A 17,399-nucleotide genomic window follows, 5' to 3' on the forward strand; every position below is an offset into this window, starting at 1 on the left:
TTAGCAAGGAACTCAAATATGAAAATTAGAACTTACATGTAATTTACTCACTCAATTGACGAGTCATTTTGGTATTGTCTGGAAAAAAGTTTGGTAAATTACAAAAAGTTGCTAAGAATGCAAACAAAGTACGTAAAGATAAACGAGTTAGCAAATCCTTGGCATTCGGAACTCAAAGCTTGCTCGTTCGCTTTTAGCACTTGCAGGTGGAGAGAAGAGGCCGCCGTAAAGAATCTGCCAGAGTCTGAAACGAAAGCCATGACTGAGACTAGAGTTGCTTTGGATCTCTAAAATTAAGCGTCCTCCGACTAAAGCACTACTGAAATGAATGACCTACTAGAAAAATGCCTACTTATATGCGAAGGGACAAAACCGTAAAACTCGACATAGAACAGGCCAAAACAAACAATATCTCCAATAAGTTAATCCAGATACGTCACACCAAGTCTTTCAGAGATAGTGAAACTCAAAACTCATGGAAGTCAATTAATCTTCAATTGTGCTACTTTTGCTAATTTCTTAAGTGAGAACTCTCCCCACCCTCCTACGTCATGCCGTAACCACCGTCGATCGCATGGTTTCTGAACCTTGTTCAGAGTATAGGATCATAAAAATGTCTTTCAAATTTGTTTCTTTTCATCCAGCAAGGAAAGCTCATATTAGGTGAATATACATATTCCTGATGTGTCAAGGTCAGTTCAGATTTTCGACCCCAAAAGAATAAAAAAGGTCAGATCAGACGTAAACTGATCCAAACATAGCTAAAAGCAGACTTTCAGTGTACAGGCTCACTCACCTAAAGTGAACACTGAACCCAGGCCAACAAATTGGCTACTGCCTGGAAGTTTGAAGCTCCAAGCCCGAGAAGGTGGCTTACTGATGCGTTCCTTTACCTAACCGAAGCAGCATCACCAAATGCTACTTTGAACTCAAGCCTTTCGCTAAACGTTTGCTTTGAACTACATCAGTGATCAAACAAGCCGATAATACATTGACTTTTACACGAATTGTATGTTGACAGTTCAACTCCACCTTTTACAAAGTCAAAAGTACGCCCTTGCTTGGGAAGACGACGACAACATAAATGATTTTCGAGCAATGACATAACAAGCATTCAAGCATGGCGTTTTACTACAGGATACAAATTACACAGCCCTTGTTTGGATTGTGGATTACAATCGGCAAATGAAACCCCCAAACTTGACCTACTCTACTGGTCCCGCAGATGGGAATCAATCAGCAGTCCAGCTCTGCTCCACAATCTCCCTTACTCTCCGGTTGTATTCACGCTTGTTCTCACTGAACATTCGAGCGGCTTCTGAGTTTGCAGGAGAGTTCGGATTGGGATCACACAGCAAAGACTGCGACAAAGACAATAAGATTACGAAAAAGACAGATTGCTCGAGCATAACTGAGTGAATACATATGAAGCACTAGAATTAGCCAACTGCGAGCCAAAACAATAAGCACAGACTTGACAGCGGTCACCCTTTAACAAAGTATTCCACATGTTCAGTTTAGACCTACTGTTGGCTACTGGTGCAAAGATACAGATGTAAATTCCATCATTCACCACAGCAATCAACAAAAAGAAATTATCCTTCCTGATGTAAAAACCAATCAAGTCTCTAAAAGAAGGTAACATCATGATAGAGAGCACCCTCTGCCAGTCCACCTACTAGTACGTGATCCCAATGTGTGAAAGGGCTTCAAAAGTATCAAGCAAATAGCAAACCCAAATATTAATTGAAGAGAAAAAAATGGTCAAATTGCAAAGCTTTAGGCAAGAATTCATGTACCCACCACATGTCGGCATCCAACACAGCTCAGGGATAAGGGGCTCAATTTTTTTTTTTAAAGAAAAAGAATTACCAAACCCCAAAGCTTCCAGTCAAGAAGAGACTATATTAAGAGATCTAAAGGGTTAGCAGAAACTTTTACTCATTAAAAAGGAGCCAGCAAATGAAATAACTGGCTTTTGAATTGCACAAATTTAATGATTTTATCTTGATTATCCTGTTCGATCAGTAAAAGCTAATCTTGCTTCAATTATGCAAGAAACAAGAACATTGCCAAATTCATCACCTATTCAGCACTATCAAATCCACGATTACTTTAATGGCCCAACGGTGTCGAACAGAAAAATATAAGAACTGGTTTCTTAGATCAATTTAATTTAATATAATCACACATGATCACGCAGAAATGTTTCTCTAATTCCATAACTTTCAGGTTGGTTTCGTGCTTGAGCTTTATTGGCATTCAATTTTTCACAAGAGTAAAGGCTTAAAACGAAAGACATTCGCCGGTTTCAGGACACAGGTATATGGTCAACAATGAATGTTGAATGAAAGAAAGGCACATACAATAGCCACAAACAACTCAATGAGCACACACACATTGCACGGCGAACAAAATAAGGACAATAAGGGTCATTTTGTTCGATGAAAACTATGGACATTCTAGTGTTTGGATGACGAAAAGCTACTCGATTGCTGGAAAATAGATATCCCTGGACTGAAAACTAAAAGCTTAGATTGTGGAAAACGACCCCTTCTAGCAAGAAGGAAATCATTTTCCTTTTCCCTAGTTTCTTGGTTCAAATAGTCTCTCTGTGTCTATTTCCTTCTTTCATCATGATAACTCCCATCTATTTTTTTATAAATATTTTCCACTATCTCCTGAATATAATTAATGCTCATGTTCTTCTACATTCCCAAACTACAAGATCATATATAATAGTGTACAAATATGAATTCACAATGTCTTCCCTAATAGCTTTGTAATTATGTTATTTTGATGCATTACAGAACAAATAGAGAAGATGTTAATTTCCTTTTATTGGTCATTACATCTCATTTTTAACTATACAAGCTGCCTTTAGTGGATTCACTTATTATCAAATTCCATAAAAACCAGCTTTTAAAACTTGTTTTCAGCACAAACAAAAGCTAGAAAATAATTTACTTTCTCTGAAATTACTAAAAACATTTTTCGATGGCAAGAAATTTTCAGTGAAACAAACAAACCCTAAAGAAAGAAGCCATTTCAAAATAATAGCGTACTTCAACGTACATAGAAAGACAAGATGCAGAGTTCAAATTCAAAAACAGCTGATCCATCCACCAAGTTCAGACTATCTTTCTAGTATAGACAGGAAATAACAAAAAATACCTGAATAGATGTGAGTATTGCTGCAACATCATATATTGGACTCCATTGGTTTTGCAATATATCCAAACAGATGCTTCCATCGGCATAAACTATACATTTATTTTTAAAAAAAACTAGTTGATGAGAATCATTATACATGACGAGAGTAAATGTGAACTGAAACCAGCTTGTAACTTGATCCTGTAGCAACTCACTATTTGGATGAAACATTCGAGAAACAAAACGCACTGTCGGAGGTTTATTTGGATAATCCTCTGTAAACTGAAGAGTCAACTTGAACGTACCTGAAAAACTCAAGCATATTTTTTCATGTAAAAGCAACTACATAGCGAGATTCTCATGCAGACATCGAATGAAACCAATGGTAGCAACCAGTTTGAAAAGACAAAAGAGAATAAGACAGTTAATCATCTCCCTTTAATTGAAAGACAGTTCTTGATATGGTCCCAATTGAATAAACACAACGTGGCCATGAATATAAAGCCCTCAATAACCATAATAACAGTGATAATTTATTGCTAGCACAAGAGATCATTGCCACAATCTCTACAAATACATAGTCTCACAATCAAAGTGAAAGCACCACATTCGCAACATGAATGGAGGTCTACATAAGCTAAGAACAATCAGTGGAAGACTTACCTCCATCCCATGGAGTATCATCAGGACTGCAATCCAAACCACAGAAGAAACAACAAACAGCTTACCAACCATGCTGATGATACGGGAACCAAATGAAAGGAAGCAAAGATAATAGAAGAATCTAAGAGCTCTCTTCAACGTACCCGAATATCACCGCATTCCAAAGCAGAATATTGTTATCTTGGGGTGCACCACTAATGCCTGCCGGTGGGTCCTGTTGCAACCTCTTAAAATCCCTCATCAGCCTCTTCCTCGCAGGAGTTGACATGGCAGTCACTGCCCACGAATTCCAAACAGCAGTGAAATGAGAGGAAATACAAAAAAATAAAGAAAGAAAGAAGCAGTTGCAGGCTATAATGTATAAAATGCCCAAAATGCGCTCCAAAGGAGATAAAAAGTTCCGTTTTCATTTCATCAGTCACACCACTAATACTATTCTAACAGCTACCAATTCGCGGAGAAAGGTACCTTTGAGTGGAGCTAGTGTCCCTATTCAATTCATCGCTATCCCTATAAAAGTACATGTCGGGTGGAACCCTGAACTCCATAATTTTTTGGTGGGTTCATCATGGATTAGGTTGGGGTGGCTGGTGGGTTGGATGACTGAAAGGACATCATCAACTCCACTCTTAGGGCATTGGGAGATGACAACGTTTCCAATGCGAAACATCGAATACAACCTAACAGGTTCCACTCAACAGCACATACCAGCTCGGAAAAGGAAAATTTCAACCTCAAAAGTCTGAAAGGGAAAATGATCGAGTAGATAGGCTTAACTCACCTAAATTTTCACGAAATTTGAAACCTTCTAAAAGGAAGTAGCAATATCCTCCAGGTAAATTGCAAATTCTAAACTTCAAAGAAAAGGAATTCTAAGAGACACATACACAACCCAACACCAGACAGCAAAAAAAGGAGACTTAAGCTAGGGTTTCGGCCTGAACAAGCCCGACAATCCTCGATCCATCAAATCCAAGCCTCAAGGTTACACGGAAACGAACCGGATACACCAGGAAAAGCTACAAATGGCAAATCAATCACCAATTTCACGACGCAAGAGAAATTGAAGCCATGGGATGCGTCAAACCTGCTGAAGGAGAGCCAATGAAGAACCTCGAAGCGGGCCGAACCCTGAGCAGAGCAGAGAAAGAGCTAGGGTTTCTCTACTGCCTGGCGATTGGAAGCTGCCGAGCGAGGCGAATCGGTCCCACGAGCGAGAGAGATTCTACCAACGCTCGGTCCAGAGAGAAGGATCTAAGGAGGCTTCGCTTTGGGTTTATGCGGGGCACCAGAGAGAGAGAGAGAGAGAGAGAGAGAAAGTGACAGAGAATGATTTGATAGGCTTACGTTGCTGTGTGCCGGCGACGCACTCCATCTTTCCCACTCGTCCTGTGCATCCAATCGGCTGGGCCACCCATTCATTTGGGCCTTTGCAGATCGGCCCATATCTCATTGTGGGCCGAATGGGTGCAAATAGGTGAAATCCTTCCACGTATCCGTTTACAATGGGTAGAGTCAATCACAACTATCGATTATGGTTTAAAGCCAAAGAGCCCGAAACCGACCATATTCCTACCAGCTCAATACTGAATTGGGTAGGCCAGGAAGCATAAAACCGCCCCATTCTTGGTTCCATCGAAAAATTGGGCTTCACTTCCCTTTTTTCAGATTTTTCTTTTGAAAAAAAGTGATATTTTACGATATTAAACTGTTGATAATAAAAGATTACACAATAACAAATGATCATCTATTAGTCGAGTGGCCTTTCATGCTTGGCATAAAACACGATTCTAGTACATATGTCGTTGGTTTAGCAAAACACATTTCTTTATGATTATAACTGGGGGAATCAGTACTAGTCCACATTCCACTAACCTCCAACCAATTCCACCTGAACTATATCGATAATTAGAAAGTCACATAAGACTATGACTCTTTAGGGTGGCCCAGAAAGGGATTCGAACTCGGGACCTCTTGATTCTCGAGGCAAATGTACCAAGCGTGTTATCGGTTGCGCTAGCCGATTTGGGTACCCAATGCCTTACAACAACAATGGATAGGACTCGAAAATGTCAATCGCACCAATACGTGCCCATTTTATAAAGATTTGATCCCCGCGTATTTTAGGCTGATGATTTTATATAAGAATTAGCAAATCTAAAGTGTTAGTGATCGGAAATAACTGAATGTGAATTGGGAGATAAAGTCCAGAAGCATTCACACCCACGACTCAATCCCGAACATCACATTCCCATTGATTTTCCACGATTTGATAGGTTTTATTTTGTTCTGTCGAACTTAATCAATGAAAAATTGAAATGGATCGCGAATTCTTAAGGTTGAATAGCGTCAACTATTCTATTTCATTGTTGGGTTCGGAACTTGAAAAATATGTGACGCAAGTTGCAACTATACTTTGATCACTTGTGATATGCTGTAATGTAGCAAATTGTACTCGAGTATTCACAATGTGGCGCTGCAAAACGTCACGTGCGACACGTATCTTTTTTTTCTCTTTTTTTTCTATTGTACATCCTTATTATTATTATTATTATTATTATTAGCATGTGGAAGTTCGTACCAAAAGTCGTTTGAATTGGTACTTGTGAATTAGCATCACAAGGAAATATTCACATCATGTCACAAAGTAAAATCTGCGAGTTTAATTAAAGTACATTTGTATCTTCTTTATATTAACACTAGTATTACAACCTTAATACAATGTCCAAGTCAAAGTCGGTGCTACGGATCGACAATCTCACCCATCGACGTGTCGCTGTCACCACCGAAACTCCACGACACTCCAACCAACTCAACGTTGATGTTCAAGCACTAGGCAACAAACCTACGGGGAATCCACTCTAAAAAATCCACGTCGAACCCTACAATGGAATTCCACTTAGTATGTACTACTGCCGACCCAGGTATAAGCATATCTTCATAAATATAGTTGAAATGCATGGGAGTTCCAAAAAAGCAAGCGGTAGGGGATCCATCCTATGTATCCGAGAAGATAAAGGAGTGAAGCGAAACCCAGTAAATGAAATCTCTAAGTCTAAGATAGAAAACCCACATATCACTCAACCCGGTATCAACAATAATCGTGAGTTCAAGGCAGCAAAAATGACCATGCATGAAGAATGCAAGGGTGGATGTACCATTTTTCCTATCATGACATGTCAATGGAAACATTAATGGTATTGCATACGATATATCGCTCATATGCAAGCGAATGACATTATTTCATGACACATAAATACCAAATCACATCTCATCCTTATACACAGGTGAGTCTATTCGTCACTAACTCATGAGACATCTCGACTAACAAGGTATTGTCACCATTAACTTATGGGGAAGAATCATATATACCTATTTGTTGCGCCTCGTAACCTATTTATCATCGGTGTCCTCTACATTAGCGAGGATAAATACACCTTTCCCTCCCCTGATGGCAAGGGCCGGATGAAGTTGACGTCGGTGTCCCCCCTCAGCTGCGTCCGGCCGTCGTCGGAGAGGAGGGTGGTGTACTCGATCAATGCGAGCCGCTTTTCCTAGTACTTGGATTTGGGGTTGTTAGGGGGTTTGATGATGATGGCGTCGAGCCGGAAGCAATGTAAGCCCGACTCATTGATGGTGGTCTCCACACGCGAGTTCCAGTACTCAGTCGTGCACATTTCCTCGTTTTAGTAGGCAAGCGCCGTGGATGGTTAGTTGGCGCCAATTTCTCGCAAAGAGACAAGAGTGTGAGAGTGCAATGCCGGGGTGAGTGTTTACAATTCTTTTTACTCTGAAAATCTTTTTGTTTCTTTTGCTTTCATGTCTATTTTTACAATCTTCAGCCCACATGAACTCGAGGACGTTGTAGGAGCACGCACTATGGACCAAACCGCTCCGAACCAAGTCGTCAATTTGCTCAAGATGAGAGCAAGTCGGAGCAGGCGAAAGCCTTCATGTGTTTTCGATCGCGATTTACTGATTGCAGTGCCCTCCAACGCAGAGATTGGCCATGTCGACGAGGACACCGAGCGGAAGACGTGCCGCATCTTGATAGAAAAGCTTTCACGCAGTTCTTGCTTGTGATTTCCTAACAGCGGGAGCCTCCGTTGTGTAGAGATTGTTGCCGTGGGCGAGCAAACTGTACCAACAGATGTGCTACACGGTTATAATGGTCGAATTCAGGGGAAATTCACGATAACGACTCTTTCATGAAAAATCAAATCTTATTTCAAAGATATTGGATCGCAATTTTTCCGTTAATAAAATTGAAGAATTTAGAGAAAAGAACTGTGATTTTTCTCATTTCATCTTGTACCACAATTACAAAGCTATTTATAGGACTATTTTAAGTACAAAATAGGCAAAGGGTTAGTGCCATAAAAAACTTCAAACCGATGCACTTGTGATAAATTTACCCCAAATTATTTTTTTTATCACATAAAACCCCAAGCTGGTACATCCGTGACAAATTTACCCCAAACTATTCTTTTGATCACCAAAAACCCTAAACTGGTACACATGTGATGATCTACCCGAAACTAATACACTTATGACAAATTTACCATCTATTAGTTTTTGTTAAATTAATTTAATATCTCGAAAAAACTCAAATCGATACATCTTTAACAAACAAAGGGTAAAAATCCCGAATGGCTACACTCGTCAACTATTACGTCTTATCTAACTCAGCAATTTGATGATAAAATTTAACGAAAATTAACAAAGGATAAATTTATCACAAGTGTTTCAGTTTGGAGTAAATTTATCACATGTGTACCAGTTTAGAATTTTTGGTAGTTAGAAAAATTGTTTCGAGTAAATTTATCATACATGTACCGGTTTGGGTTTTACGTGGTCAAAAAATAGTTTGGAGTAATTTTGTCACAAATGTACCAGTTTGGAATTTTTCGTGATATTAACCCATAGGAAAAAACAAATTTGAAAAATATAGCTATAAGCTTACAAATCAAGAGATACTAAGAAATCATTTCCATTCTAATTATTTACAACTATTTCCTAATAATCATGACATGAAAACCAGGATAATTCAACACTCCCCTTCAAGCTGAGGAATAGATGTCTTCCATTCCTAGCTTGGAAATTATTTCGTGAAAGATCCCACCATTAAATCCTTTGGTCGACACATCTGCAAGTCAATTTCCGGAGGTATGTAGGATATGCATATCAACCCCTCTTCTAGCTTTTCTTTGATGAAGTGTTTGCCAATTTCAATATGTTTCGTCCTATCTTGATGTATGAGGTTACGAGCAATGTTAATTGCTAATTTATTGTCACAATACAACTTCATAGGATCCATCCACTCGATTTTCAAATCTTCTAGGATGGTTTTGAGCGATAATAGCTCACATATTCTTTGTGTCATTGCTCGAAATTTTGATTCAGCACTTGAACTTGCAACTTTATTACTTTTTTTTCCTCCTCGAAATCACTAAATTTCCGTCAAGAAATGTGCAATAACCAGATGTTGACCTTCTGTCCATTGTGGACCCTGCATAGTCAACATCTGTATAAGCTTGTAGCACCAGTTTTTGATTTCTTCTAAATAGAACTCTTTTTTTGGGACTTTTTTTCAAGCAATGTAGCACTTGATTGATGGCTTATAAGTGCCATTCTATTGGATCATTCATAAACTGACTAATCATACTCAATAAATTGGCAATATCGAGCTTAGTATGAGCTAGATAGATGAGTTTCCTTATCAATCTTTGATACATTTCTTAATTTACAGTAGATTCTTCCTTTGCCTCCCCAAGTTTTTTATTAGGCTCAATAGGTGTAGCTGCTAGTTGACAACCAAGTTTTTGGGTTCCCTTCAAGAGATCGGTCACATACTTATGTTGTGAGACAAAAATTCCTTGTCTAGAGTAAGAAACTTGAACGCCAAGGAAGTATTTGAGTCTTCCCAGCTCCTTTATTTCAAACTCTTTAATTAAACACCATTTTAGCTCATGTTTCTCCTTATCATTGTCCCCCGTGATAATAATAGCGTCAACGTACACTAGAAGTGCCGTTACTCTTCCTATTGCCGAATGATTAATGAGCAGGGTATGATCACCTTCGCTTTGTTTGTGGCCCGAAGCTTTCATAACTCTGAAAAATCTTTCAAATCAGACTCTAGGCGATTGCTTAAGCCCATATAATGATTTTCATAATCTACATGCTTTGTTCGTCGTCCTTTCTCCTACAAAGCCCAATGGAATACTCCTGTAGATCTCCTCTTCTAAGTTTCTATGTAATAATGTATTTTTCACATCACACTGTTAAAGTAGCCAATTAAAGTGGGTCACCTGTGAAAGTAAAATTTTCAAGTGTTCATCTTTGCCACCGGAGCGAATGTCTCCGGATAATTTGCTCCATAAGTTTGAGTATAACCATTTGCCACCATTCTTGATTTATATCTCTCAGGAGAACCATCTTCTTTGTACTTCAAGGTAAAAATCCATTTGCAACCCACAAGATTTTTTTCCTTTCGGTTATTCGACAATCTCCCAAGTCTTATTTTTTTTCTAGTGCATCCATTTCTTCTCTCGTTACATTCCTCCATTCTTCTTTAGATAATGCTTCAGAAACCAAAATCAAAGAAAATGCTGGAAATTATGAACATGAGGAACTTAATTGTTAAGTAGTATAATGTACTAGAAAATCTCAGGCAGTTCCCTTATCAAAGTAGGTGAACAAGCCTACACATGGCTTGGATGCACGACCAGTAATCCTATGAACTAGACCAACTAAGAGAAATAACTCCTTCACTCTATCGTTTGTATCACACAAGTTAAATTTTAAAATGTCATTTGTGACTTAGTTATTCCCTCGCTATTTTTTTGTCATAAATTCTACGCACGCTCGCTTCCGCGGAATCCCAACAATTACCACAAGTAGTATATAAATTGCCCTTGTCTTTCACCAATTAGCGACAGAACACTGCAATGTAATTTGCTGGACCAATAGGCCACAAGTTTTCAATCTCAAAACAAGAACAAGTCACGAATCTAAGCCAGCAAAGTGAAGAAACAAATCGCTGTCCCGACACTCTTTGTGAACAAACGCTGTTTGCTCTGAACAGCTACATATTTTGTCATGCTGCTCAATTCCCTCCCTCATGATACAACTAAAGTCCTAGAGCAAATGAAATGCCATCATGTACTCCAGCTTACAAATTTGCGCGATCCCTGTTATCCTTCAGGGGTGCGGATGCACTTTTCGACAAAGAGAACGACAGGGAAGGTGGCGCAATCACAAAACTTCCGGGTTGAGAAGCGCTTGTCTAGCTCGATTTGTTCAAGCAACTGGACGCACACCCATTCGCCTGTAGCACCTGGGGGAGGAGAGAAGAGGCCACTTCGGGGCTCCACCTCAACTTTTGGCCGAAGCTGTTGCTGTCTCCGACCTCCGGATGATGATATCCTATAGTCGCCGCAGCAGCTCCGCTGCTACCGTTGCCGATTATCGACTTGAGAGCGACCGCCAGAGCGGATTGGAAGTTGGGGTCCGCCGTGATCGCCTTGGTTGCAGCAGCGATGGTGTCTGGTGGAGATTGTTGAGGAGGGCTAGGGTTGTCCTTGATCTGAAAGTAGGGTTGATGAGCTGTGTGGTTCGTGTTTTGGAGTTGAGTGGCGTAGCTAAGAAGCCCATTTTTAGCCCACGACATGGGAAGATTATTATCAGATTGATCAGGCGAACTAAAGCTTAAGCTTGTGGAAGTATATCTGGACGTGGTCGAAGGGTAAGAATGGGAGGAGAATCGGCTGAAATGTGACGAAGTCGACGATCCTGGTGATAGGTTCGAGGAAGTGAGGTCAAGAGTGATTGTTGGGTAAGTAGGAGCAGATGACATTGCCGAGCTGGGCAGGTAAAATTGCTTCGATTTCGAAGCATCGGACAGAAAAAAGTTAACCCCATGAAGGCCGGCCCCGGTAGTGGCAGATGTGCCGTGACTCTGTCCAGGCTGTGAGCTTGAGGAGCCGGACAGCAGCATGGCAGCAGCTGCCGAGGTGGTGGAAGCCATGGCAGTGGCCGATCTCGGAAGGGGGTGGTTATGCGTGCCTTCATATGTGGTTATCAAAATGGACATGTCCTCAGCACACCTTTGCACCTGATTGTCCCGAAAGAAAGATCTCCAATTAGAAGGGCAAGATACAAGTTCGTCCTCTAATTTCTTAAACATGATGAATAGATGACTTATCGTTAGCCACATATCCTGAAGTTTTTACAAATTATATACAGCTTAATCTACCTGTTTTCTTACGGGACACGATGGTGAGACCGTGCAACGATAGTAAGCTCGAGGGCACGGGTTTCCTTTTGCAATCTTCTGGCCATACTTCCGCCATTGGCATCCGTCGTTCATCTGTTGAAGAACCATCATGCAACTTTTCTAGCTCAGAGCAACTGATGAGACTAGGCATCACGACCAATATATAACTACATAATTAAGCTCCAGATGACTAACCGTTGCCGTGTCGCACCGAGCCCGCACTGAAACCCTAGCTTTCTTGACCGGGTTTTGCTGGGAAACCTCATCATCCCCACTTGATCTCATCGTTTTGAGGACTCTGCTGGGTGCCCAAGTCTCTCCAGCTCCTTCCTTTCGATGATCTTCAAAGCTAGTCGCTGGACTACTCTTTCTGTTATTATTGTTCCTCGGCCAAGATTCGAGAAGACTCATTCTCGATGCATCAGACAATTTGCAGTTCAATGAAAGACCCAAGTCCTGATCCTTGCTGATATTCTCTAAGAATGACAACTTCCCCTCATAATCTTTCTCTGAGCGCTGGCTTGAGGTGGCTCTTCCCAGGCTGAGAGAAACAAGCTCTTCAGACTCTTCACTTTGTTGCCTGTCGTCGTTACCATTAGTGAGTGCTTCATCATCTGAAGGTTTCTTCTGCTCCTGATCGGGCTTGACGATGTCGAAGAACTGCATCTGGAGGGTCTTGTACTCTTTCATTATGCGTTCCAAGTACGTCTTAAGCCTATGATTTTCTTCCCTCACCTCACCCATTTCGGCTCGGGCGGATTTAAGCGGATCTTGATCCTAAAAATACGGGAAAAAAAACGGAAACAGGTTATTCAACAAAGCTCTGAATTTGTAGTATTTTAGATCGGCGTATTAATCGTGAGATTTACTATAGCCCAATCAGGAATAAGTTGGATCTCACACAAGTCATTGTCCACGTTCTTTCAAAGCTGGACAAAGAGGGTCAATAATGTACAGAACTCAGGATCCTTGACAAGGTTTAATGTTTAGACAGACAAGTCAACTCCAAGACATTTCAACTATCGAATCTCAGCACCTTTTCTTTTGAAGTAGGATATCCTCTTTTTCTTCCAATTTTTCCGCCGCAAATTTCCTCCTTTATCATCGTCGTACCTTTACGCGTTCAAACCGCTAATAGCTAGCTGGGAAAGGAGAGCGAAAAAAGTTTTTTTCCGAGGGTTTATTCTGGATAATATTTGTGGGAAACAGTTTTGACGACTTAATGGAGATTGAAGAGGACTTAGGCCTAGCATAACTCGTTTTACAAATTATCATGCATGCCGTTGTTCGCTTTAGTACTACTACCCACACGCAACCTGTGACCTAAAAACCGGTAGGAAGGATCGTGACGACTACATATATGTTGCTAGAACAAGGAGAAATATTACGACACGCATTCCGGGCTTGTAAAGTTTAAATATAACCAAGACCTGTGAATCTGTTTGAATAACCTAGAACTAATGATAACATGTCGAACATAACGAGCTAAAATTGGTCTTAAATCAATTTACCCGCTCACTGGTGCTTATGTTTCTCTGCTCGGGAGAAGATGGGTTCGAATTATCGTTCGTCTGCAGATGATTTTCACCATTTTGTACCTGAAAGGTGAGAACCAAAGAAGTGCCTTAGTACTGCATACCTAAATTTGAAGTGTAAATGCAAAATTTTATAAGCTAAACTCCAAAACCGCATAACCCTATGTATATAATCTTGAATTCGAAGCTCATTTCTTCTTCATCGTGTTGTTCAACCGACGACGGACTAAGGAAAGCCGGTTCTCGAAATCGCTTCCAATTTCTCTGGCGGAGAAAACGAAATGAAGTACCAAAGGAAGATCATTTCTTCTTACCTTAACAACACCCCTCAGTCCGCAATACCGCCCGCCGCCGATGACGTCGGGCTCACCTCTTTGCTCTTCCATGACCATCATCACTTCAGCCTTCATGGCTCTTCTTCTTCTTCTTCTACCTCTCTCTCTCTCCCTCTATACTTATCCTTGTTTCTTCTTTCTGTAGCTCTTCCTTTTTCTATCCTCTCATGAAGAGGGCTCTCTATTCCTTTTTATAGGCCTCAAGCCTGAAGTATTTGACCATCCTTAGCTTGTCGGTTTTTTTTTTCTCCATCCCCATAAAAAATACAAGTCAACCCTGCTCAAACCAAATTGCAACTCAGATTTGATTTTTTATAGAACCAGTTGCAGAATTCAACTTCAACGCTTGAGAACTTGATGTCAGACCAGATGCAAAAATATTTTGTTCTTTGAAAATAAACAGGTAAGAATATAAGTTCGTCAGCCAAACAGAAGTTTAAGCCGCAATGGTCGGACCCCCACCAAACCCTAGCTACTAAACTTCGTGGAAACTTCGTATTACGCCATTTGTAGAAACTCGAAAAAAAAGGAGGGGAATAAAAAAGTCAAATGGCGATTGGTCCACGGTCAATGTTTTTTCTCCACCGCCCCATGGCCGCCGGTGACCGGAGCTGTGACTTTTTGTCTTGGATTGGTTGCCCCCTTTGATTAATTTAAAGGGGTGCGAAGATGAAACTTGATGCAACCTTTAGTTAGGTCAAAGCTTGGGCTTTAATTATGCCGCACATGAAATTTTTAAGTACTTTTCCATGGTGTTGACCTATCTATCTAAATTTAAGTTTCATTTTCATTTCGAATCTTGAGTTCAGATCTAGCGTGAGACGTGCATCACGAGACGCATATTATTAATCTTATTCTAGATTTTAGTATAGAGTTCTTTCTTTAGTAGCTAAGGGTGTACTCTCTTATATGCGTTTTGATTTCAAAGTTGTCTTGCAACATACTGTACAGTCCTCATTCTTTTTTTAGAGTGGTCCGATAAACTTTCCTATTACTTGATCGCAATGAGTACGAATCTCCTTGAATTTGTGAGTATCCTATCTAAGGTCTATGGAGAAAAATGTTCAAAAAGTATTAAACATATTGCACTTTTATCAATTCAATCCTGAATATTTTAATTTTGCCAATTGAGTCATAAACATTTTCACACTTTTTCAATTGAATTTATGCAGCCAATTTCGGCTGAAAACAGTTGACGTGGACGCCGATTGTCCAATGTGACAATGGACAGCAATGATGTGGACAAAATTTGATAATGTTTAATATTTTCCTAATATTTTTTTCTTTTCTCTTCTTTTCTTTGGTTTTTTTTTTTCTTATAGTGGTTGGCGAGGGCGTTGCAGCCCTGGCCCACAAAACAAATAAAAGAAGAGAAAAGAAATATAAAATAAGAAGTTCGAAAAAAATATTAAAATATTATTAGAATTTGTCCGCATCGGTGTTGGTCGTGACACGTAAGACGGACGGGGTCCACATTAGCATTTTATGGCTGAAATTGGCCGGATGAACTTAATTGGTAAAATTAAAATGTTTAGTACATGAATTGGTAAAACAACTATTAATTTAAAATTTCTTGGATAATTTTCCTAAGGTCCATAGATTGTAATCCTAAGTTGAATCCAGAGGACCAAGTAGGTTTTAATCATAATTTAGATGTGCTTATAAATTATTAAGAGATGCAAGAATAGCGGCAAGACTTCATTTAAGCCGACTAATCTTGGGATTGGGACCGTTGACGTCTGACAAACTTTATAACTTGTCACATTTTCAATTGAAGTATTCATATCAATCTAATCTAATTCTAGGTCAACTTTCGTAAATATTTAAGTTTCAGACCGAATAATAGGAAGTCGCACTTGTCAAAGATAATATTTTGGCCGATCAGGATATATTTCTCGAGCGGCGTGAAAAATCATAGTAAAGAGAAATTGGAGACATTATTATCGTTATTGTTGTTGTTGTTATGTGTTTTTTCACACGAACTAGTCGTGCGTTGAAAAGGGATTTGCCAAAAGTTGAATGAAAGCTGCTACTCAAGTTGAAGATAAGAATATAGACAGAATAGAATTGACCCCGCAATCTTTGTGCGACATTTCTTGAAGGGCGAAGAACATACTTGTCCATTTTATTGCCGAAAAAGGAGAAAAAAATGAACTTGTGCATTTTTGTTTTGACCGTTGATATCTGGGATATGCATAAAGAGCACGAAATTGTCAATCTAGAGAGATAAGGAAATCACAAATGTCACAACTCTCATCCGACGCTCACTTTGATACCATGACTTTTCAATCGTCGTTTGAGTGCCATAAAATTTTAATCAACTCTTTAAGTGCCACAACTTCAAAAAGGAAAAAAAAAAGAACCTTTCCCAGCATAAATCCTAACGTCGCTTTAGATCTTCCAACGATAGAAATCTAAATGTTTTTTAAAAGTTGTGATTTTCAAATAATCATTGAAAAGTTATTGCACCAAAACGAAAGTCGTACGAAAGTTATGGAACTTGTAACATTCATTTTCTTATCTAACTGATATTGGAGCTTCTATGTCTTAACAAAAGGAGAGCCGGTGTTCAAGATTGATTTTTCTTTCTTGTGTAGCTATTAGTATGGAGATGGCGGGTCGGCGTGTACATGCCATATCGAATAAGCCCCCCACAATTTGATCAAGGGCAAACCATCTATCTTGAGATTAGGAAAACGTAAATCGCGGGGTATTATCTTCTTGTGACCTAATCTTGGGACACTAGGTCGAGTAAGGATTGAACCTTAGATCTGATACATGAAATATAATCAAAGTCCTGGTTATTTACCAGGTTAATTTCTAAGCACATATTTTAGCTGGAATTAATAATAAAATCTTTACCAATAAGCGAATAACAAAAATGAGAGATAGTTCGAATCTTTTCTTAAATCTCATGTATATGTGACGATCCATCATGATCATAGTAAATTGTTTTAAAAGGGGACAGCTAGATATGATCTAGGGATTCCCAAACCATCTCATACAAGGAATGAAATTCTCTTTGAGCCACATGACTTCTGATCAGATCATTTAATTTCAAGCTTTTTTATAAGTCCAGTTGAGAATTATTTTGTGTCTCTAGAATGTCAACTGGAGCATTAAGAGTGCATTTATACGAGCGATTTAAACATAACAATCTCTTTTTATCATAGCATGTATCGCCTACATATAACTTTCTATAGTTCACCTACACACGAAATATTGATTCTATCATAGACCATAAAATTCGGTGCGCCCATAGTCAACTATTCATAAAACTTAAGCTGTCTTTAACATTTAGATATTCTAAGACTTCTCGCCACGCATATATTGGGCTTTTCAGCATAAGATCAAAGAGAAGATATGAATTCGGTACCTCCTCCTTCGATGCCACATAAAATTTTGCTGGGCCATTATCAACTGTTCTAAAAAACAAAG

General features: G+C 39.4%; 2 protein-coding genes across 2 annotated transcripts; both read right to left on the reverse strand.

Annotated features, from left to right (window-relative positions):
• Positions 1–971: 971 nt before the first annotated feature.
• Positions 972–5,135, reverse strand: LOC115741622 (ubiquitin-conjugating enzyme E2 2-like). The gene is made up of 6 exons (XM_048280517.1): positions 4,904–5,135; positions 3,960–4,092; positions 3,817–3,842; positions 3,369–3,458; positions 3,175–3,263; positions 972–1,361 (listed from the first exon to the last, which is right to left on the reverse strand). Exons 2-6 carry the CDS (start codon positions 4,082–4,084, stop codon positions 1,233–1,235), a joined length of 459 nt encoding a protein of 152 aa, XP_048136474.1. The 5' UTR covers positions 4,085–4,092; positions 4,904–5,135; the 3' UTR covers positions 972–1,232.
• A 5,631-nt stretch (positions 5,136–10,766) lies between these two features.
• LOC115741432 (WRKY transcription factor 72A-like) lies at positions 10,767–14,233 on the reverse strand. Its single transcript, XM_030675320.2, has 5 exons — positions 13,941–14,233; positions 13,603–13,689; positions 12,287–12,868; positions 12,071–12,184; positions 10,767–11,929 (listed from the first exon to the last, which is right to left on the reverse strand). The coding sequence occupies exons 1-5, from the start codon at positions 14,034–14,036 to the stop codon at positions 11,102–11,104; spliced, it is 1,707 nt and encodes a 568-aa protein (XP_030531180.1). The 5' UTR covers positions 14,037–14,233; the 3' UTR covers positions 10,767–11,101.
• Between the last annotated feature and the right edge of the window lie 3,166 nt (positions 14,234–17,399).

Source organism: Rhodamnia argentea, chromosome 6, assembly GCF_020921035.1.
Source record: "Rhodamnia argentea isolate NSW1041297 chromosome 6, ASM2092103v1, whole genome shotgun sequence".
Taxonomy (NCBI): Eukaryota; Viridiplantae; Streptophyta; class Magnoliopsida; order Myrtales; family Myrtaceae; genus Rhodamnia; species Rhodamnia argentea.

Coding starts and splice junctions, on each gene's coding strand:
- LOC115741622 (XM_048280517.1), bottom strand. CDS start 4,084: ATGTCAACTCCTGCGAGGAAGAGGCTGATGAGGGATTTTAAGAGGTTG. Junction 3,459..3,816: donor TGATACTCCATGGGATGGAG/GTAAGTCTTCCA, acceptor TGAGTTTTTCAG/GTACGTTCAAGTTGACTCTT. Junction 1,362..3,174: donor CAATACTCACATCTATTCAG/GTATTTTTTGTT, acceptor TCTTTGTCGCAG/TCTTTGCTGTGTGATCCCAA.
- LOC115741432 (XM_030675320.2), bottom strand. CDS start 14,036: ATGAAGGCTGAAGTGATGATGGTCATGGAAGAGCAAAGAGGTGAGCCC. Junction 13,690..13,940: donor GACTGAGGGGTGTTGTTAAG/GTAAGAAGAAAT, acceptor CTCACCTTTCAG/GTACAAAATGGTGAAAATCA. Junction 12,869..13,602: donor ACATAAGCACCAGTGAGCGG/GTAAATTGATTT, acceptor CCGTATTTTTAG/GATCAAGATCCGCTTAAATC.